A 26,793-nucleotide genomic window follows, 5' to 3' on the forward strand; every position below is an offset into this window, starting at 1 on the left:
TTTCATTGGACTTATCGTTAAGAAATCAAATAAAAAGCCTGCAGAATTGTTCGTTCTGCATTATATGAAGCTTCTCCTTGGTTTTTATCGAGTCCACCGCGGTTGTCCGGAGCCCTGTCCTGGAAGAGCGTCTGTCCCTGCGCGCACAAGGCAGCGCTCAGCAGTCGTGAGATTTACAGACAATCGCCCTTTGCAGATTCACTCTTATCAGGTTTAATAACTTCCACCCCAAATTGCCCCGTCCCTCCTCATTCCCTCCTGTCATTTATTTTCTGCCCCAGGGGCAGAGATCCTCCACTGGATTTCCCTTCTGGCTGTGGGAATCCTTCCCTACCCTGAAAGGGAGTAGAAAAATAGAGGGGGTGGGAAAAAGAGGAATGAAGTGAGTATTCACTTCGTGATGAAATTCGGAAACCTTGTGCCTTAAAGGACACCCATTTGCAAGGTTTGGTTAACTTTGTTATTGTTGTTTATCTGTTCCTTTTTGAAAAAAAAAAATACACAATTCACCCAAGGGGGAAAAAATACATTCTAAACAAAAACAAAATTCGTACATAGTAAATATGTTCACTATCTCTTTGAAGAACATTCTGCTTAAATCTTCTATGGGTTCAGGTGAACATTTCTTGACTGCCCATGATTAAAACCACTTAAAAGTTATAGGCAACTGTGCAAATACAATGTCCTATGCCTCTGCAAAGAAGGCTTGGAATGAACAGTGTGTGAATGAGTGCATGTGTTGCTCCCAACATCTGAAAAAAAAAACCCACTTCATAATATGGAGACTCTAGCCAAGGCACAAGGAATTCGTTGAAAATGCACACAAACAACCCTTGAAATGACAAACAAGACAGACTGAGGTGTTCGTACAGTATTTAAGTTTCCAAATGTGTAGGGCAAAATGGTCAAAAAAATATTAGACATGATCACCTTCATGAGCTGGCTTTTGTTGTTGTTGTTGTTCTACACTGACAGAGGTACAGCTTAAAAAAAAAAAAAAAGTTTGTAGACATCAATACAGAGAGATTGCCCTTAAAAATCCCCAAATCCAGCTTTCAAAATACCCTCCTGCTGAACACACACGAATAGGAGCTTTTGTGTATAAAAATCTCAGAAATGGTCCCCCATTTAAAATCTACATAGAAAATGGGGGGACTCTTGGCCCCCTGGTTTCTCATTAGGAATTGTAAAGACTTTAGTCAGTGGCTACAATGATTCATCATTTTCCATCTAGAGGTTTAAAATCTGTATATTTATATTAATCACAATGAACGACTATCTCTCCTTTAAATGCATGTTCGGAGCCTGCAGACTCTGCGTGACCCAGGGGTGCTTATATAACTCAATGTGGGTGTCTGGGTGTAAATACGTGTTTATGATTTTTATAATATATATGTCTGTGGGTTGCATCTAACTCCTGTGTGTGTAATAATGTTTTTTCTCTCTGCTGAGGCTTACTTCTCCAGCCTATTGTTTGAGACAACAGATATAAGTTGCGATGGGAGAGGAGCGTCGGATTTGGTGTGTATCCCCCATTTCCAATTATAGATGGATCATTACAGACAGCGGAGTCCTGAGAAGCCAGACATCTGCTCCTCACATGAATGCACTCACCTCCTAGAGACCAGGCTGCCATCATGCTCTGGAAGCTCGTGGAGAATGTCAAGTACGAAGATATCTATGAGGTGAGCCGACACCCCCGGATGCATCTTAGAGCTTTGCAGATAGAGAATTTGAGCTTCTTGACACCCCTTCTGATATATATTTTTCGGCGTTTAGTCGTGGATTTCCGGCCGGTTTTCTCAGCTTTCTCTAACTTTTAGAAAAGGGGCAGGGGGAGACTTCGCTATTCGGAAAAAGAACTTTAAGGTTGAAATCTGGCTACTTGAAGTTAGGAGATTTCTCTCGCGCGCTCTCTCTTTTTCTTTTATTTTTCTTTCTCTCTTCCTCGCACTCCCCCCCACTTTAAGGTTCTGATGGGGAATGCGGTGCTACTGAATGTGGGCAGAGGAAATAGGGACTGATAAAGGCAGAGGCTCTCCTCGTTTTGAGCGTGGGAGAGCATTAGATTTTCAAGCCTCATTCGTAACAGACTCGGGCTTTTAATTTTTATTTTCAATAATATTTCTGAAATAAATAACCAACGGATCCAAGTAGAGGACGGAAAATTAGAAGGAGGGAGGGAGGTAGATAGACGGCTAGACGGGTGTAGACAGAGCACAAGCCAAGGAACCCTAACAGATCTTTTATTTTTATTTTTATTTTTTGTGTTTTGCTTTCTTGAGGGCCAGTGCGTCCCACCGCCCCAAGTCTGGGCATTTTTAACTCAATGTTCTGCCCATGTTCAGCGCGCTCGGCTCTCCAGCGCTGGGTTAGCGCAACTCTCCTCGGGCTGGGGAAGTTGCCCGCCGCCGGGTGGGCGCGTGCCGCCCGACGGGGCCGTGGCCCGCCCGCCTCTGCCCTTCTGGGTCCGGGGCGCCGACCGCTGTGGCGGCGGGGCAGCTCCGGGGCTCGCGGGCGTCCGGGCGGCGCACGCGGCGGGACGGGGAGGGGACTGCGGCGGAGGCCCGCGGAACTTCGCTCGGAGCGAAATGGCCTCGCAGACCCGGACTTAGGTGCCAGGGCAAGAGGGAAGCGAAGGCTGGAGGAGACGTCGAGGGAGGCAGGACAGACAGAAAAGCTTCTCGGACGGGCGCCGCCGAGTGCAGGCGTGGGGAGGTCAAGCTGGCGAGCCGGGCGAAGGAGACCGTAAAGCGGAAAAGTTGGAGCGAGGAGGGAGGACGGGAAGCCAAGTCCCGGGCTGGGAGGGCCAGGAGCGCTGGGTCGGCCGCACTCAACGGCCGCGGCGGGACGCACAGAGGCGCCCCCAAACCTGTGGGGGGAAAATGCGACCCCTCTGCGCCGGGACCACTCCGGAAAGCCCGGCGGGAAGCCGCCTGGCGGATAATGGGCCGCGCACCGCAGCGGCCGGTAAGCTCCGACTGACGCCGCCGGCCCGCTCTCACCCGGCGGACCCGGGCTCCGAGGCCCGCAGCCGCCCGGCCGCCGTGTCCCGCAGGCAGTCCGCTGCCCCAGCTCGGCCAGCTCCTAAGTGTGTGTGTGCGTGTGCGTGTGCGCGCGCGCGCGTGTGTGTGTGTGAGTGACAGAGATACGGAGACAGAAAGGGAGATTGAGGAGACTCGTCTTTCTGGGGAACGATGATTAGGGTTTTCCTTTCCTCTTTTGTGGCTGTGTACTGACTGTAACGAAGAGCCGCGCCTCCGCCTGGTGGGGTTTGTTTCGGTTCGGCCTCCTTTTCTTTCTTTAACAGGCGGGATAATGGTAAAGTCGAAGTCGCTAGAACTATCCTAAAGAATGTGAGCGCCCGAAGAGGGCAGGAGACGGGCGGAGATGGGGGCACGGTGTGTAAATAGCTCGGAATATACATGCAGGGATTTCAGTGGGTTCCCAAAAGTGAGCAGGATGAAACTTGCTCTTAGCTTATGAAAAAGTAAATGGCTAAATGGGGAAGGAGGGAGGGAGAGCAGAAAGGACTGACAGAGGGAGAGAGAAAGAGGGAGGGGTGGAGTGGAAGAGGGGTACAGACGGGAGAATAAAATGGGGCGGGGGGGGGGGGGAGAGAAGGAGAGTAGACAGAGGAAGGGGAGGGAGAAGAGAGAGGAGAGAGAATATTGCAGGTATCCCTATTTGCCTAAATTTTCTGCTCAGTAATATAAGAGAACCCGCAACCCTATGGAAGGAACCTTTTTAAGTCGGGAGGAGGGTTGAACTTTAACAGAAACGGCAGTCAGGCCAGTTGAACGGGTTCCTGAAACATCCAAAAAGGTTTTCTGTTGCCCCTGGCTTTGCCTGGAAAGGATAAGTTTAGTGTACTTGAAGATTGATTGCATATATTTTAAACTGAGGTAAAAATCATGGGTCGTATGAGCAGTATAAGGAGGGAAATTCTACACAAGGGATGAAAAGCCCCCATCTCGCCCCTGTCCTTTAGAAAGTAAGCATAATCTCCAGTATTCAGTACAAGTCTTTAAACCTCACTGTAAACAACCAGGCCCACCGGTTTACTTTCCTCTCCCCTCCAAATGATGAGGCAACGCCTTTTTATTTTGTTTTTTAATCTGCACACAAAGCACCTAGGGCGATCAGTTCTTCCCATTAGGAAAGTCCCTCTCCAGGAACAAGGACACCTACGTTCTGTAGAAGCCCCCAGCGATGCTCTCCCTCACTGCCTTGTCCAAAGGAGCAGGGGCTGCTTTACGCGTGTCCCCGGCTCAGTTAATTGAAGTTCTGCCTCTTTCCTGCTAAACTTTTTCCCCAGTCTGCCTTTGCCAGCCCCCTCGTCTGATTACATCTAGTAATTCTCCACTGAATGAACGTCATTTACAATAGTAGGGGAGCTCTGCGCTCGCTGCTGCTTCACGCTCCATTTGTCCTCCATTCTCCCTTTAAAGTACTCGTGTAATATTAATAGTCATGAATATCAATTATTATGAGGCGGTGTAGGCAAGCGGAGGGAGGAAGGGGCGCCCGAGCAGTCTGAGCCCAGCTTCGGGTGGAAGAGGACTGCATCTGGAGCCCCGAAGAGCGGCAGAAGAAAAGAGGCCAAAAAGACAGCAAGAGACCGATGAACAGTTCTGTCTGTGTGTGACAGGCATCGCCAATCTTGTTTGGGGGTGGAGGGGGGGGATTTTTTTTTTTTTTTTTTTTGATGGCTTGTCCTGGAAACCCCTCAAGCTCCGCTCCTGTGTCCAGCTCGTTTCTCTGCTGGACTCCTTGATTTTTTTTTTAATCATTGTTTGATTTTGAGCAGTAACCAGGCTTTTTTTTCCAGATGTTAGTCCACACCTATTCATCCATGGTGAGTTTGGATTCACGTTGTACCAGAATTGCATGCTCCCTCCTCTCACTGTCTCTCTGTCTCTCGTCTCTGTGCGTGTGTCTCACTCTCTCTGTCTCTGTCTTCCTTTGAGCGCCTTTGGCTTGGTAATTTAGCACCATAATTGGACGAGGCTGCAGCTGCTTCTCTCTGCATTGTGTGTTCTCCGTCTGAGCTCCATGAGTCAGCTGGGAAGGGGGGAGGCCTCAGAGAAAAACTTTTTATTTGCCATTGCAGTTTGGAAATTTAGGTGACTGTTTCTCCAAAAAGAACCATAGGGACTTTACCAAGGCATTTCCACAGAGGAGAGGGAGAAACTTAAACACTCCTCACACACACACCTCCCCCCTCCTCCTTTAACTTACTTAGTTTGCCACTCCAGATAGACCCAACAGTAAGTTGTCTGGGTTTTTCTTGTTTTTCCCTCCCAACCCCAGGTCCTTCATTTAACACCCTGGAGTTTAATAGCATTAGATACAGAAAAGCAACCTTAGAAATAACACCTCAGAACCACAATTCAACTTAATTTAACGTGGGTTCAGGATATGATTTCAAATGAGAGTCATTCCAATCAAATACTATTTAAATTATTTAATTCCTTGTGGGGAGGGAGGGGTGACTGGGAACTCAGTTGAGCAGATTCCTCAGAGCTCCTGGAATTATCAGGTTCCTGTGGGGAGCTCTTTGGTCAGCTGGCTGGGTTGCCAGGGAAGGCAGAAGTTGGTTTTGAACTGGAGGAGCAGCACAGCAAAAGTATGGAGTTTCATTTGTTATGCTTTGGACTTCTGAAAGAGTTAGAAAAAAATAGTTTAAAATACCCAGAAGAGGAAATGCTCTGTATAAGGCTACTGTATTTTTAACCAAGGAATTTAGAATCTCTCCCCATACATAGTTACTTTACCCTCACTCCTTTTGCCCGCTTTACACTCCCAATACAAGGCTCAGATGTTGGTTAAGTGGGTGGTGATTCTCCCCATTTTTCCCCCAAAGACTGCATTTGGAATTGCTGAAATCATGTACCCTCTGAGTCAACTTGGGAGTATAAGTTTCAGACTCTTGCTTTCCCTGTCCTGGGAAGAATATACGGAAGCCGGGCTTCTCCATTAGTCGCTTGTATTTTTTTTTTTTTTTTCCTTTCTCTCTCTCTCTGTCTCTCTCGCTCTCGCTCTATTTCTCTCTCCCTCTGTCTCTCTCTGTCACTCTGTTTCTCTTTCTCTCTTCTCTCCGCTCCCAGGACCGGCACGATGGCGTCCCGAGCCATAGCTCCAGGCTCTCCCAGCTGGGCTCGGTATCCCAGGGACCTTACTCCAGCGCCCCGCCGCTGTCCCACACCCCGTCGTCAGACTTCCAGCCGCCCTACTTCCCGCCTCCCTACCAGCCGCTTCCCTACCACCAGAGCCAGGATCCCTACTCCCACGTCAACGACCCCTACTCCCTGAACCCACTGCACCAGCCCCAGCAGCATCCCTGGGGGCAACGGCAGCGGCAAGAAGTGGGTTCGGAAGCCGGCTCTCTCCTGCCCCAGCCTCGGGCAGCCTTGCCCCAGCTCTCGGGCCTCGATCCCCGGAGGGACTACCACTCGGTCCGCCGGCCAGACGTGCTGCTGCATTCGGCGCACCACGGCCTGGACGCGGGCATGGGTGACAGCCTCTCGCTACACGGCCTCGGCCATCCCGGAATGGAAGACGTCCAGGTAACCACAAACAAACAAATGAAAAGGACAATAAATAAATAAATAGCGAATGCCCCTGGGAGATGGGAGGGGTGGGGGAGGGGCAGCTCCGTGTCCTCTGGGGGAGGTAGCTTCCCTATTTAGAACAGCAATAGGTGGACACCACATATATAACTGTTTCTGTGTTGTACGGGTATGGCCCTGTAGTGGCGATTTCTGGAGGTCCGATTATGAAAGCTGGAACCACTTGAAATCACGAAGGAGAAAAATATATGTGTGTGTGTGTTGGTAGTTTAGCATCATCAGAATTAAGACTAGATGGTTTTTGTCTTGCCTTAGCTACTTCCTAGTCCCTTGTACTTTGTGCCACCCAGCTGGGTACCCTTCCCAACCCACTCCCCATGCATGTCCATTAGTGGGCCTGGCCTCCTGACAAGGCAGGTGACAGACTGGGCTGCCTAGCATCTGGAGCTTCAGCAGAGAGGCACAGGGTCCTCTCAGGCTCCAGAGGTTCCTGCTGGATGTTAAGCATGACAAAGCACATGGGAAGAAAAACATGTGCTATGATTGTCCAAACTGGGTCCTATTTTGAATGTCTCATAAGCTGCTGAGCCCTTTTTCAAGATAACTGAGTTCCAGAGTCATCTCCTGAGAAATGGAATAATTGTGGGGAGAGACCCAGAAAGCCATAATTCTGCTTGGGAGTCCAAGAGGACACATACCATTTTGGAGATTGTTTTCACCTTTTGATCCATTAAATGACTGTGGAGCAATATTCTTCACATCCCTCCTCAGTCCTCCCCCTCCATTAATACTCTCCTCTCCCCAAAGCCACTATCCCAGTTAAAGAGGCATCACGTGTTTGTTTCTTAAAACAAAAGGCTCAAAACACTCCCCCCACCCACTCCCTAACCCATCTGCAACCTACACAATGGAGCCTGATTTGGTTGAGAATACTTGGTTAAACTAAACAAAGAAACATCAAAGAAATGATTTCTAAAAACTGTCTGGGTGATTCTGAGCAGGTCTCCCTTTGCTCCCTAATTTAAATAGTCTGCAGAAAAGATAAATATGGTTGAGAGGTATTTGACACTTTGGTCTCATTGGCATAGTTGTGTATATTATGCATCATTTTAGACATACCTCTAAAGCAAAGAAAAATGAAATGGGGAAGAAAAAAGAGTACTTGAGTCCTTTTTTAACCTTACTTGAAAAAGAATGTATTTTGAACAGTTAAAATGTTGTGACAGCATCAAATGCTGCCTGGGTGTAGTTTACGATGGTTTATTCTTTTAGAGGAAATTCAGTTATTTATTATTTCCAAAAATGATAGAATCACCTGATTTATGGCTGGATTTGCCCGTAGTAATAAGAATGATAGTTCTGTTGGTTTAATCACGCTTTATTATCCCTGTCTGGAGGGATTGCTCTTTTTGGAATACCATACAAGGAAATATTTAATAGCTTTTTAAAAAATGTACTGGTATAATGAGTCTGTTTTGGTGGGGGTAGGGGGGCCTACGTTCTTAAATTAACCTTCCTGGGTGCGCTCAAAGTGCCAGATAATGAAAGTGGATCAACTCATCACCAATGCTGTTGGCAATGCCAACACACTAGCCGCGTCACCATCACCCCGCAGCCAAGTGACTTAGTCAACTGAACCCAGGAATTCTCCTAAAAGAGGGAATATATTTCTTTAGTTTTAGTTTAGTTTGGGTTTAGATTAGTTTTTAAAGATATAATAGTGAGGGGTTTTGAGTGTTTGGCCAAATGCAAAGGACAAGAGAACAGGAGCAGTTCAGTGTGTGTTGGGGAGAACAACCTCGTCCTGGCGTCGCGCGCGGCAGGCTGAGTTGTTGCGTCGGAACTCGGACCGCAAGGTGCAGAGGGCCGGGAGGCGAGAAGGCGCAGGCCCCAGCCCACGCATGCTCCCCGCCCACACACCTCTGCCGGGTTCCTCCCGCAGAAGCTTCCCAGCCGCTCCTCTGGCGAGGTGGGGTGGCTCGCCGGACTTTATCTGGACGACCCTCAGTGCAAGGGGGTTGGGGGGAGATACCCCACGCCTGTTCCCAGGCAGCGCGGACGATCTCTGCTTCCGCGGCGATGACAGGCCTTCCGAGGCCTGGGTGTGCTTGACGTGACACGGGACAGGTGACGAAGAAAGGGGAGAAGATGTACCTAGGACCAGAGCCTCGAAGGCAGAGGCTGTGTGCCCCATCTGCTCCATCTTGGAGGATCCACTTCGGAATTAGGGATCTGGAGCGCACGGGGGCAAGGTAGGGGGAGCTGAAGTTACAAGAGTCTGTGGGGATCTCACCGTTTCCTGCAGCAAAGGATTGGGCTGGCTGCACCCGACCAGTCTTTAAGAAGGGACCAGAGAGTGCCTCGACCTGGACCTCAGTCATTGTCCGATCTCAAGAACCTGCTCTGTGTTCCGGATCCACCAACCCCCGTCCTCCTGGCCCCCAGCCGCGGACCAGACAGATCCCCGGGGCGCTGCTGGGCCAGTGGGCTTCATAGCGAGGAGTATTCACCTGGCCGAGGCTTGGTATGGGGGTGTGTTGGGTGACCCGGACACACACGCAGAGGGCCACGGCCCCGACCGTGAGAGAAGAGAAGGACGGGAGCTAATTAACCAAATGCTTCTAATATTTTTTAAACGAAACTATAAAACCCTGTCAATTTCTATTTCAATTTACTCGCAGGGGCTATTAAACTAGCAAATCGCTGTTTGGGTTCTGGGTATGCTACATTTCACCCATTGTGTGTATGTATGTTGGGGGGTGCAGTGTTAAAAATTCAGAAAAACAGCATCAGAAAGAAAGATGAAGTGAGATGACACCTAGTTTGGAGTTTAGTTGTCGTGAACACTTCTTCTTTCCAGTCTTTGCTCTCTAACCTCTCTCACCTCTACTACCCCTGAGTATAAACATATCAGGATGTTGTCAAATCCACCACACATACACATACACACACACACACACACACACTCAAACACACTCTAGTGTCTTAAAGCAACCCCTGGTATCACTTTTAACTAAAGAAGTCTAGTAATTACGAGTCTGAGTTGTTTTTCTGCGCTTCCGCATGCAGTCCTAATTAAATCTTTACGATCCTCCCTGTGACGATTAAGCGCCAGCATGCTGCGTGAATATCCTGTACAAAAACCCAGCAGGCGGCCGTAATTAGATAGAAAATCAGACAAGAGCCTTCTCATTAACTACCACAACTACCCCACGTCGCTGATGAGGCGTATATACATATTTACCTATCGATGTGAGGGTGAGGTGTGGGGGCTCCTGGGTCCTGGCCTCTGAGATCCCTGGCCAGCCTGCCCCCAGACACAGGCGATTATTTTTGTCTTGAGTGGACACCTCGCATTGTAGACACGTGAGCATAGCAAGGTGTGAATCTTGTGTGTGTGTGTGCAGCAGGGTCTCCTGGGGAGTTTCAAACAAGTTATATGAAGTATTTTTTAATAGAAGTTTTTACTATTTCTTAATATGTACACGGCATGTTGCAACACGGAAAACGGTTCTTACAGAGAATAACAATTTTCCTCACCTTTCCGACAACTGAAGAGTGACTATTAAAAACAAAAAGAAACAAATTAACATGCTCCCTTCGAGATTAGATCATCTCATTTCTAATGTGCTGCTTGTTTGGGGTAGACAGTCTCCTCCTTGTGATGAACACACACCCTGTCTGGGGATGCAGCGTGAGTGGGTGGAAGGTGCTGTGGAAACATAGCCTCACTCTCAAGCCCTTTGCTTTTTACTTCTCTGTAGAGTGGGTGACAAACTGTTCCAAACTTAGGTTTCTAAGAATCAGGGAAAGCAGCAGTACATTTCAGAAAGACCTAGTATTTATTTTTCTTTGGGGAATGGAGGAGGGAATACAATACTTGTGGATGCTCTGGGATACACAGCCAGAACTCTGTTCTTGTGCATCCTGACAGTAAGAAACTCATTCCAAAAAAGAAAGAAAGAAAGAAAAGAAACTCATTCCAACAGCCATTTCCCCTCAGAAGTGCTGCCAACACCCAGGATTGAAACTTCCCTTTTTTAGGATAAGACTGTGGCACAGAAGATGAGTGCTATTTGCCATTACCTAGGTGCTGACTGGGAGGATCTGAGTCTCTGTATCTGTGTGTCTGTAGTTACTTCCCTCCTAACAGGTGTGTTTCTTGCTGGGAAGTAGCAGCAGCAGGATGGGGGTGGGGAACAAATTGTGCAGGTTCCTCTCAGGGATTATCATGCAGCAAGAAATTCATAACACACAAGGACATGTATGGACTGCATGGGTGTGAGGTCCTGCCAGCTTGCAAACGTGTTCCTATGTGTTGCTGTTTGCATTCCATTCCAAATTGCTCAGACTTTAATTAAAATCCCATAATGTAAACTATTATGTATTTGTAAAATGACTCTAGGGTTAAGATGTGCTGGGATAGAATTGAAAACAGAAATTATTCTTACTAATATTGGTGAAAATCTTTCAGCTATTGCCAAATTTTCACAATTCATAAGAGCAAATAATATAAAATTTTATATGTCTGTGTAACATCTATGTTTAATATAATAACTAAACCAATACTGCATCCCAGATGTCTCTCACAGTTTCCTTCTTCCTCTGCTTCTATTGGAAGAATTTATAATTTGGGTGAATTTCATTTCCATGTTGATTTGGAGGTAATAATGATAATAATAAAACCTCCCTTTGTGAATTAATATAAATGGAAATAACAGAAACTCCAGTTTGGAATGACATGATTTATGTGTGCAATTCTTTAATATCCAGTCAATTTGAATAGTGATGTTTTTATATTCACAGTCAGTTGAAGATGCCAATAACAGCGGCATGAATCTATTGGACCAGTCTGTCATAAAAAAAGGTATGGATTATCCCTCCCAAAAGTAAGCAAAGTTTTCCTGTGCAGTCATGTCTTTGTGAGTTTTCACTTTGGGGGATTTAGTTATTTTATAAGACAGAAATGTTTGTTCACAATCATAGGACAGGGGCTGTCCAGATGAAAAAGGCATGTCCGGAAGAAGGAAATTTGGGGGTGGGAGCAACCAAAGGCAGAAGTCCAGATAAGACACAGAGGGACAGAGACTATTGGTATTTTTCTCAGGGTACATTTGGTAGCAATTTTAGATGTATCTTAAATAACTGAACTACCATCATGTATGAAACTGACTAGGAAACACTGCTTTCAAAAATGTGCTATAATTATTTCATTGATAACTGGACTTTGCTGAGCTAAACCCAAAGTTGTTGAAATAGTTCCTCTTCTTGTTTTTGTATTTGGTGTGTGTGTGTGTGTGTGTGTGTGTGGTAATTCTGTTTCCAGTTCCCTGTGTTTTAGGAGTTGTTTCTTATTATGTTTTAAAAAATTGTGCCAAATGTGTTGCTAAATATGCACATCCTAAGACGTTGAGACAGCCTATGCCCATTCCTAAATCTTTCTACATATGCATTCATGATTTAGTGTGACTGTGGAATCACCCCATACTGTTAAAGGGCATGTGATATTAACAAATGTTTGCAGTCTCTTGTACAGCTGTAAGCAAAATAATTAACTAATTAAACTAATTAAATGTAATTACAATAACTCATTTTGGGCGTATTGCAGCTGCTTAATTTTTCCCCCTCTCTTCTGACAGTCACTGAGAGAATGCCTGGCGATTAGTGTGGCTGCTGAAAGGCCCGAATGTCACTCACATGCCACTATTTAGGAGCCTGAATGTGTAAACAGTGCAATCTTTAATTATCACAGGAACTGGTATTTGGAGATACAATTTTAACTACTCTAACCCTTGCTTATCGATTCTGGAAAAAGGCCCGTCCTTATATTTGGTGTCAACAATCTCTAGCTTCAGTCATTTATGATTAATTTGAGCCACATAACACTCACGAAAATAATTGAAGAAAAAGTGCTTTGGAAAGTAACCCAAAGCCAAGCCGTTACAGTAGGAGCACCGTGAAGTCAGAATTCCAAACAGGATGAGGTATCTAAATTATCTTCTTTTATACAGACAGAAAAAGTGGCTTTAAGAGGTGGAGGATGGGAGGGGGGAGCTGTACTTGGAATAATGCCATTTGGCTTTGGAATATAATATCCTGAAGAAGAAATAGTAAGATTTGGGGCAAAACTATTTATTTTAAGTGGTGCTCCAAACATCCCTCCCTCTCTTCTTTAGATAGAATGATCTTTAGATCATTTCATTTTTTATTTTATTTTATCATTATTATTATTATTATTTTAGATAGTATCACTCCAGTTTTTAATGCCAGCTTTTGGATTTGCTCAGACACCCAGTCTTGGTGCTTAGATTTGCGGCTGTGCTGACGGCTCACTTTCACTATTTCCTCTGGGGTCCTTCTCTTTTGGTTAATTGCTGGTTGTGGGGGTGAGTAGGGGAGGATGGGGAGGTACTTCTCCATTGTTTCAGCTCCCCCTCCCTTTTCACTGAAGACTTGAACCCCTTATCTCAGGGTTCTGTATCCTAGAAACAACGTTTGGGCTGTCAGTGGGGCATGCCCAACAGATGACCAATCAGAAATGTTATTAATAGGCAGGCCAATAAAAATATTTGGAACTTAGCTTGCTTAACAAAACGGAGCTGAAAATGTTCTTAGATGTGGGATGCTTGGGTTTCAGGGCTTGTATATGTTTGTCAGCAAAATGTGATTATCTATGTAGAAGGGTATCTCCGGTAATAAGAAAAGGAGAATATTGACTGAAGTTGCTGGTTCTATTTTGAAAACACGGAGTACTTTTTCTGGCTCTGAAAGCCTTTTTAAAAAAGACTTTGTGAAGCTTTAAACAAGTAAGTGGCATCCCAGTCACTTTATTAAGTTAGAGGGCAAGGTATGAATATGAAGTGTTAGGTTAACTCCATTATTTAATATTTCAGGTATTTGCTTTATTACATGAAGAAAAAATCCTAATGTATGTTTATATTTAGAGAGGCATTGGTAAAATAGGAATAAGTGGTTGATTCACTTGCTCCTTCCTGGCCCTCTAGCCTCTCATCTTTGTCCCCTCCCCTCCCCTTTAAGGGATCTCTCCCAGAGATTAATTTCATTAAAAAGGAGGTAAGAAAGTTTCTGAACTAAATTTTCTTAATTTCAACAACTGGCAAGGGATGTGGTTACTTTATTTATGTTCTACTGGGTTTTTAGAGAGATTTTTTGAAAGTTTTTATGTTTTGTAGAGAGATTTTTAAAAGTCTGCCTCGTTAATAAAAGTGCAGCCACCGATCCAGGTTCGGACATCTCTGCCATTACGTATACTGAAGCCAGAAGACTTGGGCATAAAGGATATATGTCTTTATGTCTCTTACTCTAATTATTGAAGGGCTCCCTCCTAAAATTTAACCAGTCCAATTTTTCACCCGTGTTGATATCACCCTATAGATTATAAGCTAGCTCTCTTGTTATGTTTGCTATCTGGGCTTAGCTGACATTTCTGAAGTAATTTAGTTAAGAGGAAATGAGTTGTTCCCAGAAGAGAGAGCAAACGAGTGGAGTGAAGGTAGCCAGCGTGATAAATGGCTCTTTCATTTGAAGATCTCCAGAGCTCGTTTACGGCTAATTTTCTGTATTGGCCCCCTTTGAGCTATTAATGCAATCGGCAGGGACCGTGGCCCCTCTCCTCTTAGCTGCCCCATTAGAGCTCCCATTAAGATGCCGAGTCTCAACTCCAAGGCAGGAGTGGAGGGAGTAATGAAAGGTGCTTTTTAAACTCTCCTAATCTAAACCGGCAGAGGGTGGTTAATACGATTTGAAGGGGGCTGGTCAATGAGCAATCAATAAAGTAATAATGAGAAGGATTCGGTACATTAACAGTCTAAAAATCCAACGAGACATTAAAAAATCATTCTTAACTCTCAGTTCCATTAAGATTAGGAATCTGGCCTGGGGAGGGGGCAGGTTAGTGCCCAACTGATACAAATGATCACTGCCACCATTCTATAGCTTAAATTAAAAAAAAGGCTCACCTAGGCTTTAAGAAAAAGTTTTTGGTGCAATCAGAGGCTAATATGCAATGGGTTTGACACCTTAGAGAGCAGAAAATACGCTGGGATTTCTTGGAAAGGTTTGCATGGCTGGAATCCAAGGTTCAAATGTGACTGTGGGGTGTTTTGATTGGTCTTAGGGATATCCTGTTTGGTTAGTTTCAGTTCAACTTCAGTTCTCTCCCACTTTTTTCCCCGTTAGTTCTGGCCCCTTCCCCATATAAACACTTTGGTTAGTGTGGATTTTCTTTGGGGCGGGGGAGGGGTTATGAAGAAATTGCCAATTTCATTACAATGTTGGGATTCTTCCTTCTGACCTAGAAGGTAAAAAGTACCAAGAGTGTGTCAGAGCCTCTGAAAAGGTATGCGTTTCCCCTCAAAGGAAGAGGTTCGCATTTCCAGGGCTGACTTGGATCCCAACAGGTATTTATTCAACTGGAGATTCTGAGATACATTCCAGTCACCCAGGGAGTAATCAGAGTTCACAGAATTTCTAAGTTGGAAAGGTTAGTCACTATTCTCCAACTCCCACCCCCCTCCACTCCCAGTGAAAAACTGAGACAGAGAGAAGATAAATGACTTTCTCAAGGTCCCACACAGAGAGTAAGTGATGGGACCCAATTCAGTTTCTAGACTCTTAGACTTTGCCCCTAGAGGGATGTTAACCTGGATGTTTGTAGTTCTTTATATCCCAGCTTTCTTTGTAAGAATCCTTTTATTTTTCTTTCCAGGAATTTAGTGCTCACATTAATAGATGTGCTATATATCCATGTGAAATAACATTTAGCCCTCAGTAGATTAGAAACAATGCAAGTATAAAGGAAGGGGATGTTCTGCTGGTGAGAAGTAATTATTTCAACCTCTTGGTAGCTTCCTGGTGTAGCTTACATATTTAAGTCTGAGTATCTTTCAGGGGAGACTTACCCTTGAATCTATTAAATGGGTTCATTTCTTCCCTTCCTCGCCACCAGCAGATCAGAGCCATAGGGGGTCTGTTTGCAATCAAATACAAAGATATCAAAGCTCCAATTTCATACTTAAGTTTAAAGAATACGGATTAAGTGCTAGTCTATTAACCATTTGGCTCTCTGTAGTCCACTAATGAATAATACTTTCTCTAATCAGTCTTTCTTCTCCTCTCTTAAATAAAATTCCAGTCACTGTAATGAAATATTGATCAGTTTTAAACATTTCTTCTTCTCCCCAATATAATGCAAGAAAAAAAAGAGGGGAGCAAGTTTTGTGGATGTTACATCCAGGAGTTGGTCATAATATGCAATGGAGAACCAAACGGGGGGGGGGGACACCGGTTTTAATGTATGCACAGAAAATTGTAAACATGTAAAGAACTGAAAGCTTCACGCTGAGTTTCGCTATGCTCCATTTCCTTACCATTTCCTGCTGTCGCTTTAAACCTATCTTAGTCATCTCTGGGTTCCATGAGCAGGAACAGTGTGCTCATAATTACTAACAAATCAAGCGGGCCCTGTTGTTCTCTGGGTTTATTGATAAGCTGGAGGAAAGCAGAAGGGAAAAGACAAAGAGAATAAAATATGGGGTTAATCAGCTGAGCTAAGCAGGTGTGAGAGTGGAGGGGAAGGTAGATAATAGTGCTAAGGATTTTAAGGAAACTTAGGACAAGAAATGGGTAGGATCTATTCTACCTAGACATAGTCTAGGGTTTAGGTTTAAGGCCAGAGTCGGAGAGGGTTAGAACCTGAAGATGAGAGGGTAGAGGGTAAGAACATGATTTATACTTAAATTAAGAAAATGGAAATATAACCTGAAGCATGTCTGCTCCAATAGTTTGCCTCTTTGGGGGGAAAACAACAACAACAAAAGAAGACAGTGGTGTACTGACAGAAGCTAACTGGATTTGTGATATTTACGTAATAATGCATTTGTGAAAGGTACAGCCCACAGGAGGGAACAATATACATTCCCCATAGGAAATGGCTCTTGTCAGGTAAATCAGGCAATTAACAATAGTGAAATTAGAGGGCAGGTTATAAAGTGTCTCTAAAGGCCTGGCTCTTCAAGAGATTGGGCAACTGGGACTCTCAGAAGCAGATAAATTACAAACCTGAGGAGATATTTGGTTGTCTGATATGGGAAATAAGAACTGAACTTACTATTTTCAGCTTAGTGAGGTTCTTTATTGTTAAAATATTCTTTCTAAAAAATATTTAATAGTATTAAATATTAAATATAAAAACATTGCTGAGTGTCAAAGGTAGATTTTTGTGCAATTTATTTCTATAGTTCTTATCATGTTAAAATTACAAAAGGCCATCATCTGTATTTTGGGGAAAAGTTTCTCTAAGATTATCTGATGTTAATTCCTATGATCATAAATTATTTGCTTAGAGTTTTAGAATATGAATCTGAAAGATGAAAATTGAGAGTATTGCAAAGAATAAGACCTATCAAAACAGATGTAGATGTTGTGTAAGAGAATTAAATAACAGGGTGTTCCCACCCAAATCACTTGCTTTTAAATAACTTTAACTCCATATTTTACTCAAATTTAATTAATACTTGCACTTGGACTTTTCATTGATTCACTCTCAAATGGGGAGCAGCTTCACTGATAAGAATATGATGAGGGGAATCAGAAAGCACCCTCTGTAGCGTCCCACCACCAACACAGCTGTGCAGAAGATCCACTCTGTTACCTAACATCATTCACCTGCCCTGAGACAAGGCTTTGGACTCTGTAGACAGATCCAGATATACCAAAATGTGTACTAAGGAGTAGCAAAAGGGAATGCTCCAGGACCCCCATCCATTCTCCTAGGAAAATCCTTTTCCACAAGATGTTTCTAAAGGGCCAAATGCAATTCCTAATAAATAAGAAATTTGGGACATACCTGGCTTTCAGCAGGCTCTAGACAGTCATGGAGGTCTGAATGGCAGAATCTGTAGTAGAGAGAATAAACTGTCACAAAAATACTCAGTGTTAGTTATTCTGTTCTATACAAGGGAGGTTGTGCAACTTGTTTGATATATAGTATTCTAGGCTCGAGATAGTGGAAAGAGCTTATCGTTCCCCTACCAGGATTACAGGATGAGACAATGTGTTTATTAAAGAGAAGGAATGGAAACCTTTTTCATGCCAGATGCATGTTCAACAAATACTGTTTGAAGATTTGGGAGCTTCATATCCCACTGGAAGTAGCTAAGGTGTAAAGCAAGTCAGGAAAAGTCACCTGCCCTGTGGCTTCTAGAACCTGCAGAAAGAAATGGGTTTCAGCTGTGTAGAACTCCGAGGAAGTTAGATGGCCAGCAAGAACTGGGACATTGACCATTCATTGTTCCTCATTCCCAGCCTTCTGGTTCTACTGAGCCCCGCCTCTTCCTGAGGTACAGATGACACTGAAACACAATTAAACAGACATACAGGCTGGAGAGACTGAATGAGCCTGGGTAGCAGTGGCAACCAGCTGTCAGCTCTTATTAACTTCTGCATAAAACATACCTTGAGTGCGGTTTGTTATCAATTACTTGCCGAAATGAAACAACTGGGGCAAGGCAAGACCTCCGCTCACATGAATTAGAGTGATTGGTTGATTGATCAGGGCACCTGTTGTAAATCATAACTGCTCCAATCACCAGCCGGCGCTTTAGCTAATTTGTAAACAAAATTCATGTCACTGTGGAATTGCTTTCACTGGATAGGAGCATTTGGGTTCATTTCTAAATGAATGTATTGTTATTATGTAGGGAAGAATGAGATCCACTTGGAAGCAATGAGCATCTCCTTTGAGCCCAAGCCTTATGGTATTACTTGGCTGTTCTTGAGCACAGTGTCCCTGATAGGGCCCACTCTCCAGTGCTCTCCAGTGATGACCACATAAATGGGTCCAATAGGAAAGGAGGGAGGGGTTCCCATAAAGAACACCGATATTATTACCATTTTATATCATTTATAGTATGATCACTTTCAGACTTCAGCACCAAATGTGGTTATTAGCCTTAGGAGACCGTTGAGGAATCTGAGATTCAGAAAGGTTCACTGAGATGTCTCAGGTCACAAGCTAGCACATGATGGAATAGGATTCGCCGGGTTTCACAGCACAATCCAAACTCTAGGCCGTGAGTTTTCTAGATTTATATAGTGAGCGGGACTGTGGCAAGCGACCCGCATAGGTCTACACACATGGGGTAAGTTTCCAGAGGAGTGATGGCTTTTCCATTTGTTTGTACACAGTGCTCTGAACGCACGGCAGCCCCACTGGAACAAACACTTCCTCCTCCAGCTTTCCACTTGGCTCCTGTCCTGTGGTCTCGCCCCTGCGCACGCACCGACACATTCTATCAGCCGGTCACCAGGATCGAAACCCGGTCACCTTTATGGCATATTTTTTTTCTCTCTAGTTCCGGTTCCTCCCAAATCTGTGACTTCTCTGATGATGAATAAAGATGGCTTCCTGGGAGGCATGTCCGTCAACACCGGCGAGGTATTTTGCTCGGTCCCCGGCCGTCTGTCTCTGCTCAGTTCAACTTCAAAGTACAAAGTAACTGTGGGGGAAGTTCAGAGACGGCTTTCGCCCCCCGAATGCCTCAACGCGTCTCTCCTCGGCGGCGTCCTCAGAAGGTAAAACCCCCAAACCGGTTATTACGGGGTGAAGGAAGAGGGCTCTCCCGGAAACCAGCAGATAGCCGGACGCAGTTGCCTAGCAACCGGGCGTCCAGCGCGCGGCCCCGGCGCTGCGCGTGCAGAGAGCCAGGACCGCCACGTGCTGGGGGCCGCGCGCGCAGACGCCGCCGCCGGGGGACCCACGCGCCGCCAGCACGCGCCGCTCGCCCTCCCGCTGCTGTCGGTGCTGGGAACCTCCCTCTCTCCCTGCCCTGTGCCTGGCGCCTGGCTCTTTTTCTCCCCGGGACACTTGGAGGGCATTCTGTAGCTTGAGTGAGACTCAGAACCTACACACACTTATCTAAAACAGACGTTTCAAAACTATATTTCTGGAAAAAAAAAAAATAAAACAGACGTTTCGTGGAGTAACCTTCTTTGTACCAGTAATGTACTGTAATATTGCTCTGTTTTGTTTTAAAATACGGTTGGCAGCCGACCAAATTGGTCACTGCCCATCGAGGCATTGTCCCCTGCAGTTTGAAAAATTCCATGCTAGACTTGCGACCTCCTGTCTTCAGTAAGAACACCACCAATAATAACAATGAAATAGGAATAGTTATTTCTTGGGGGCATTCAAGTGCTCCTTAATATGAGAAGAAGGCACTCCATAGACTCCTTGGGGAAAATGGGGGAAGAGATGGCTTTTATCTTCAGATTTACAGCCTTCCCCCGGAATCTCTGCCTGTGCCTGGTTGAAGGGCAATTTGGTAGTGTCTCTGATATGAAGGTAACACTGTAGTAGATGAACTTTTCAAGTTAGCCTCTTTGGGGAGTTGAAAGTCCCTTTCTTTCCTGAAAGTGGCTGTGTGAACAGTACCACAAGAGAGGTCAGAGTAACTGGTTTTTTTCTTGTATTTTTGCCCAGAATTTAACACATAGAGGGAGAATTTGGGGAGGAAGTAAATGTGTGACTCATGGATTGTTCTCACTTTGAATCCTCTTGCTCTGCTCTCTTGAAGTGAGCCCTCTGAGCCTCGGAGTGTGGAAGTTTCTTTCAATCACCCCTGGGCATTGAGCGTGTGTGTATAAAACTTGCTATGAGATTAAGTGAGATAATCAATATACAGTGCTTATCGCATAACTAAACTCCCTAAAGTGTTAGTTTAACAGTTACTGCGATTACCATCATCATGTTGGTTTCATGTTTCAGTCTTCCTTCCCCTTTTAACCCAACTCCATTTTATATCGACTCTTGACCCCTTCCTTCCTGGAAAACCCCACCTGTTTCAGCTAGTTAGTGCCTTCTCTCTGAACCACCCAGTTCTTTCCCTCTTTTCAGCAACGTTGTGCTTGCCCAGTTTATGTTCACCTAACTGGCTCCATTACAAGGAAAGAGCTTGTGTGTTGCCTATGCAACTTCTACCTTTTCTGGACCCACAACCTACACCCTGATTATTCCCATCTGGTATCATTTTTTTCCCTCACGAGATAAAAAAAAAAAAAAAAGAAAACGACTCAAATTTTTTTTTTATGCTCTGTATTGCAGAAATTAAGCAAACCTCAGCAAACTATCAGCAAATAACCAAAAGGAAAGGGGGAAAATGTGCTAACCTCGAGTTAAAACCTCTTCAAGCTCCACTGGGCTTTAGATTGCTAAGTCTAAACTTTGTTTCAGGAACACTCTGAGGTTAATCAGAATGTTAATTCTTGCAATTTCAGAGCCAAATCGAAAAATGGGGGGAGATCTTTGCGAGAAAGGCTAGAAAAAATCGGTTTGAATTTACCCGCGGGCAGGCGCAAAGCAGCAAATGTCACGTTACTCACCTCCCTGGTGGAAGGTAAGCAAGACGTGTGGCCATTTCACGAAGTGGCTGAGTTTAACTGTTGGCTGAAGGCTGACATTTTACACGTTTCATGATTAACTGGAAATCATTGCGATTGTTGTGCCCTTATGAGTTGGATGTCAAGCGGCTGCCTGAGAGAAGTTCAAAGGTCCTTTTACTTAGAGGGAGCTGGCAATTGCAGAGAGGCCAAGGGACATGTATGAGGGTCCCTAAGCTCTGAAGAGTGCTCAGGTCCAGGCGCTAAAGCAGTGCAGGGGTCACCTCTGCCATCAGGTGCGGGATGCAGTGTAGGGAACCCCTCTGCATGAACTCTTGCAAAATAACTCTGGAAGCAGCAATGCATTCTAGACCTCTCTGCTTCCCAGGTTCTACCTCTGAATCATCAGTAGTAGAAAACACATTGTCAATTTATCAAACTATTATTGCATTCATGACCCCTGTGGTTATTTTAAATCTCATGCCACTCCCCTATCTCCTGCTGATTACCTGGGACTTATTATTGATGAAATTGGCTTAGTGTAGCCAATGAAGCCTAGGAAAAAGTGGTATGGAGGGTGGTGGTGAGGAAACAAGGAGGGGGGTCACATAGGACCTTCTGTGTAGATTCATTGATTGTGAATTAAAGGCCCATAATTATAACAAGCACATTCTAATTTGCTCATCATTTTGGGGTTGGGGATGATATTTATGGTATATAATAAACAGGATCTTCTACGCAGTTGAGAACAAGAGGATCTGCAGTTAATTTGCAGGATGGGGAAGGGATAGGAAATACAGCCAGATGGTCCTAATGAGGGAAGTAGAATTTTCTCTAGAGTCTAACGTGTTGGTCTTGGTTGTTTTGTTTTTTTTTTCCTATTTTTATGGATGTCATATTATGACACTCCTATGGGGAACTGATTTTTGGAGATCTTAGAATATGCAAGTAACAACCATAAAGTCATCGCATTCATAGGCATTGCACTTTGCCATCTTTAAGGCAAAATTGCCTGGCCCAAACTTACCCTCCAGGGGCAACGGTCACCAAATTTCCTTATCACACGTACTAGCAGTTGACTCTCAGCCCCTGGGAGTGGGGTGGGAGGTTGTTTTTTGCCCTTCCGGGAATTACTAATATCACTGTCCTTATTTTGTAAAAGCAGTCAAGGTAATCTCTATCCAAGATGTGAATTTGGGTGGAGAAGGGATGAAATAGGAAAACTACTGAAATTCCAATATTCATTTGGCAGTTTTCAGTTTTATGGATCTGGATCATTGTAAGCATCATGCCTGAAGTCTTTTTTTTTTTTTTTTTTTTTGGTTACTATAATGATGTTGATTAAAAGTAAGCCATGCCCCTTAAAAATATCGTAGCTATGGGATAATTCAACATATCTCTTTTTCATGTTTGGTATCATCCCTTGAACACCTAAGATTGTGCATTAAAGGGTAATAATGCTTTATTTGAAAGGGGCTTCCACATTAGCGGAGGAATCTCTCAGGTGTCCAGGTTTTCTGTAGCTGCTGTGTCATCTTGTGCAGTGGAAAGTCCTTAAGTAGGAAGACGATGACAGGACCCTCTAAGGAGAAACCTGAAACCTATCAGGGAACTGACAAAGAATGAATACTTCATTGCTGGACAGGAACACTTATTCCATATATGTTTTACATATGTTCTTTAATATATGTGGGCATGTACACACATGGAATTATGGTTATATGTATATTAATTATTAATAAGAGGAGGTTTTGTCCTAGCGCAGTTATAGGAAGATACAAAAGATAATACAAAAGATAGGAATACTTTTAAATTTTATTTAAAGCAGGTGTAACAGGTGCTTTTAAAAGGAGGAGGGAAATCTGGCTCCAATATCCAGCCAACTGTCTAGGTGCAATTGTAAGGTGACTCCTGAACATATCTGCCCATCTTTCCCTTAAGAGAAAGAATGGGGTGTAGGAAGCCCGCAGCTATTCCGGGGATGTCTAGCTAGGACCTGGCTAAAAGGATCATCAAGGAGAGGCTGAAAAGAGCAGCAGGAGCAAAGTTTCTTCCATCAACTTTATGGCCTGAGAGTCATTTTTATTTGGGCTTCAGTCTCACCTTTGCTTTTGCCCCCAACAGCTGGTCTCTTCTGTAAATATCAACAGTCGACCAGGAAGGATCTCTTGGCCTGGGATGATTAGGAGATAGGGACTGATTATTACCTCTGCTGCTGTCTTTTCAGGAGAAGCTGTTCACTTAGCTCGGGATTTTGGGTATATTTGTGAAACAGAGTTTCCTGCTAAAGCTGTTTCGGAGTATTTGAACCGGCAGCACACCGACCCCAGTGACCTGCATTCCCGAAAGAATATGCTGCTGGCTACCAAGTGAGTGTCCCAGACCCTCAGCCCTCCCACCCTGCTGCATCACCTCATCAAGTCCTTGGGCGGGGGGATGGGGCGGGGGTGGGGTGGGGTGGGGCAGGGTAGGGGCAGGGGAGCGGCAACGCAGCCCCCACTGGCGGAGCAGGGAAGCACCTCAGTGGTAGAAGTAGCTTTTGCAGTCTGTGGATTGCTGGCAAGGAGCTCTCCGGGCTCCACCCTGCTGCCCTTCTCTCTCTCCTTTCTCCTCCCCCCTCCCCACCCAGGTTGATTATGGGCTATGGGTTTGTCTGGGTCTCCTCTATTACCAAGTTTTGGGGGGAGAATGGCTTTATTAATATGAATCCAGGCTTTTTACAGTTCTTCTCCCCAACCCTGGGGAGATCAGGCGGACTTTCTCTGGGTTGGTCCTTGTTCGAGTTCTTCCCGGGATCCCTAGCTGCCCATTTCTGCCAGGTTTCACCTCTCTCTGTCATATGCATGCTCCGGGTGTCTTTATGTCACCCACGTGTACCCATCTCTACCCACAGCTCTAATTATTCTCTTTCCAACGTTGCTGTTTGGCATCTTCCACAGATGCAAAATTTACTACAACTCCAGAGGGGAAAACAGTAAATCTCTGGCTAAATTTAGGTCTAGAGCTCATTTGAACTTTTACAGTGGGTTTTCTATTTATTTGATTTACTCCTGTCTTTGGCTTCGGTGTCATATTGTTGGTGTTTTATGGCCGGCTCAGGCCTGCAGTGGGCGGCGCTGCGTGCACCCGCACGTTTCTCTCGCAGGCTCAGCCCAAACAGCGGCGCTCATTTATTTAGTGCTGGAGGACGCGGTTTGTTCCGTTGACAGCGTAATTTAAAGAAATATATGGAAGGCTGAAAAATCATTTGCTCAAATTTGTCCAGATGTTTTTGAGACGTGATTGGAATTTGATTGCCCCTTTCCGCAGGGTCAAAAAATATTAATGTCCCAGAACTTTAATTGCTTACAGACCCTGCTTTGGGCTTTGAAGATTTAGAATGTTTGACTCCAAGCATTTGTTCTCCCCAGTTCAGAATTTCCTTTTTGGCACTTTGGTAATGAGCACAAACTTAAGGAAAGACTTCCTTAACCATCTCTTCCAACGATCAAAACCTGGCACCCATCCTCTTTTTTGGAAGGTTTCCTTCTGATGCACCAACTAGCAATGTAATAGATCTATTGCCCTTCTGCCCCTTGCCTCTCTCTCTGATGGTCGGGGAACTGTTGGTGCTTCATAAAAGAGTAAATGCACTTTGGGGAAAAAATAAAACTAAAGTGTATAAATCAGGTAATAGGATTTCCCTAAGGAATGCTTGTAACTTCCCCCACCTTATCACCTCTTGAAATCCTGTAACTTCACTTAGAACACCAATTCTTAACCTGGGGTGAGTATCAGAATCATCTGGGGAGCTTTTCCAAGGTATTTATTTGTGGACCTAGCCCCAAGCTCCCTGAATTGGAATCAGGGGGGCAGAGGCACGGATATGTGCATTTTAGCCCCGCAGGTGATTCCGAAGTACCCCTGGCCTAAGAACTGCCCTATTTAGATAGATAGAACCCTTACCTATCTTTTCCTGGTTGTAAGGATGTAGGTGTGCATTTTGAGTTGAGAAACCAGTAGAGGGGATGGTAGAGAGAGGGTGTCTGTTAGGATTCTCTACCCACCAGTCTTAAAATCAAAACCCTTTCTCTTGCTGCAGGTCAGAGTGGGGGGAGGTGTTCTCTGTCTAGTTCAGCCATTACTCTTCCTGGGAGTAATCTCCCTGGCAAAGGATGCCCCAGGGTCACTCATATGGGCCTGTAGGTACCTACCTTGTTTACCTGTTGTCCAGGCTCCACATGTCCCCAAATGTCAGGCCATGAAGAGAGTGGAGGGGTTGGGACTGGAACTCTGTAGTTTTTCTTTCTCACTACCCCCCCCCCCCCGCTCTCCCCCCCCAACCTCCAGTGGAAACAGACTGACAGGAGATGTCTGCCAGTCTGTGAACGGCTATGGCCTTTGGGATGCCATTCCTCTGACTGGTAGTAGAGCCAAGCCATTGGACCTTCTGGGCTAAAACCCTCCTATATTAAACCTCTTGTCCACCTCCTATATTAAAAATTTCTCACATAAGCTCATTTCATACTTAGGCACGCAGGATTTCTAAGGCTGAAAGATTCCTCTAAATTGTAGTTGCCTTGAGGAAATAAAAACCTTCAACAAATAAAAATCTACCCTCCCGTGTCTTAACCATCTACCTGTAGATGGTTAAGGTTTTTTTTTTTTTTTAAACAATGTAGGGATCCTTTTATATTGACAACAATCCTGTTGTACAATGATTTTCAGTAGCCTGTGCTTAAAGAAAGGGCGAAAAGGGGGAAAAGGGGGAAAACATATCTTCCTCCCCAAATACTACAGGTAAACAGATTTTGCTTTAAATGGAATCAGCATTCTCTCCTGGAATAAACAGTTGCATGCCCTGGGCCATGCACGTCTCTGGCAATCTGCTTCTGTGCCAGGGACAGGCTTGTGGCTCAGGGGCTTAAATCTTGCAGGGCTTTTTGAGGCTGATCACCAAGAGGTTAGCGAGGCAGAGGAGAGAAGGGGGAAGGGGTTTGTTTTTGTTTTTTTACAAAACTGCCAGGTAAGAGCCAAAAATTACTGAATATTCAAAACCAAATGCTAAAGCCTAGCAAATTTCCCACGCAGACTTTAAGCAGTCCTGGAATGATAGGGGGAAAGATTGAATTTGAAGGGGGGAAAAAAAAAGGCAAGGCTTTGGGATAGAAGGGGTGCATAACTTCCCCACCCCCGCTTTCCTTCTAGTCCCAGCTGCTCCAGAAGGGAGAGCGCTGGGAAGGGAAACAGAGCGGAATCGTTCACATTAGCCTCGCTCTCCGGCTCTATGGTGACCGGGCCGCCTCTAGGCTTGTGTGAGCGTTTCCTTTCTAATGCCAATGACAACGACACTGAGTGATTCCCCCCCCCCCCCCCCTTTTCTTTCCCTTCATCGCAGGCAACTCTGTAAAGAATTTACGGATCTGCTGGCGCAGGACAGGACGCCGATCGGGAACAGCAGGCCTAGCCCCATCCTGGAGCCGGGGATCCAGAGCTGCCTCACGCACTTCAGCCTCATCACGCACGGCTTCGGCGCCCCGGCCATTTGCGCCGCGCTCACGGCCCTGCAGAACTATCTCACCGAGGCACTTAAAGGCATGGACAAGATGTTCTTGAACAACACCACCACTAACAGGCACACGTCTGGGGAAGGCCCAGGTAGTAAAACTGGCGACAAGGAGGAGAAACACAGGAAATGAAAAATTAAAAAAAAAAAAAAAAAAAGAAAGAAAGAAAGAAAGAAAAATGTTTTAAATACAAAAGGAAAACAAAAAATTTAACTTTAGCTTTAAAATGTTGGATTGGCTTGGAAGAATTATATTAGGTAGAATACACATACAATCAA

The 26,793-nt window shown here is 44.9% G+C and overlaps 1 protein-coding gene across 3 annotated transcripts; it reads left to right on the forward strand.

The window, feature by feature from the left end:
* The first annotated feature begins 1,604 nt into the window (after positions 1 to 1,604).
* On the forward strand, positions 1,605 to 26,654 carry TFAP2B (transcription factor AP-2 beta). 3 transcript variants are annotated; one of them, XM_046004254.1, is made up of 8 exons: positions 1,605 to 1,685; positions 4,832 to 4,858; positions 6,111 to 6,569; positions 11,379 to 11,439; positions 18,947 to 19,166; positions 20,868 to 20,986; positions 23,197 to 23,338; positions 26,347 to 26,654. In XM_046004254.1, exons 1-8 carry the CDS (start codon positions 1,605 to 1,607, stop codon positions 26,645 to 26,647), a joined length of 1,410 nt encoding a protein of 469 aa, XP_045860210.1. In that variant the 3' UTR covers positions 26,648 to 26,654. The 3 variants fall into 3 exon arrangements, with proteins under 3 accessions (XP_045860210.1, XP_045860207.1, XP_045860208.1); XM_046004251.1 differs by lacking the exon at positions 4,832 to 4,858; XM_046004252.1 differs by lacking the exon at positions 1,605 to 1,685 and having other exon boundaries at positions 4,567 to 4,858.
* The last annotated feature ends 139 nt before the right edge of the window (positions 26,655 to 26,793 follow it).

The sequence above is a fragment of the Meles meles genome, chromosome 5, assembly GCF_922984935.1.
Source record: "Meles meles chromosome 5, mMelMel3.1 paternal haplotype, whole genome shotgun sequence".
Taxonomy (NCBI): domain Eukaryota; kingdom Metazoa; phylum Chordata; class Mammalia; order Carnivora; family Mustelidae; genus Meles; species Meles meles.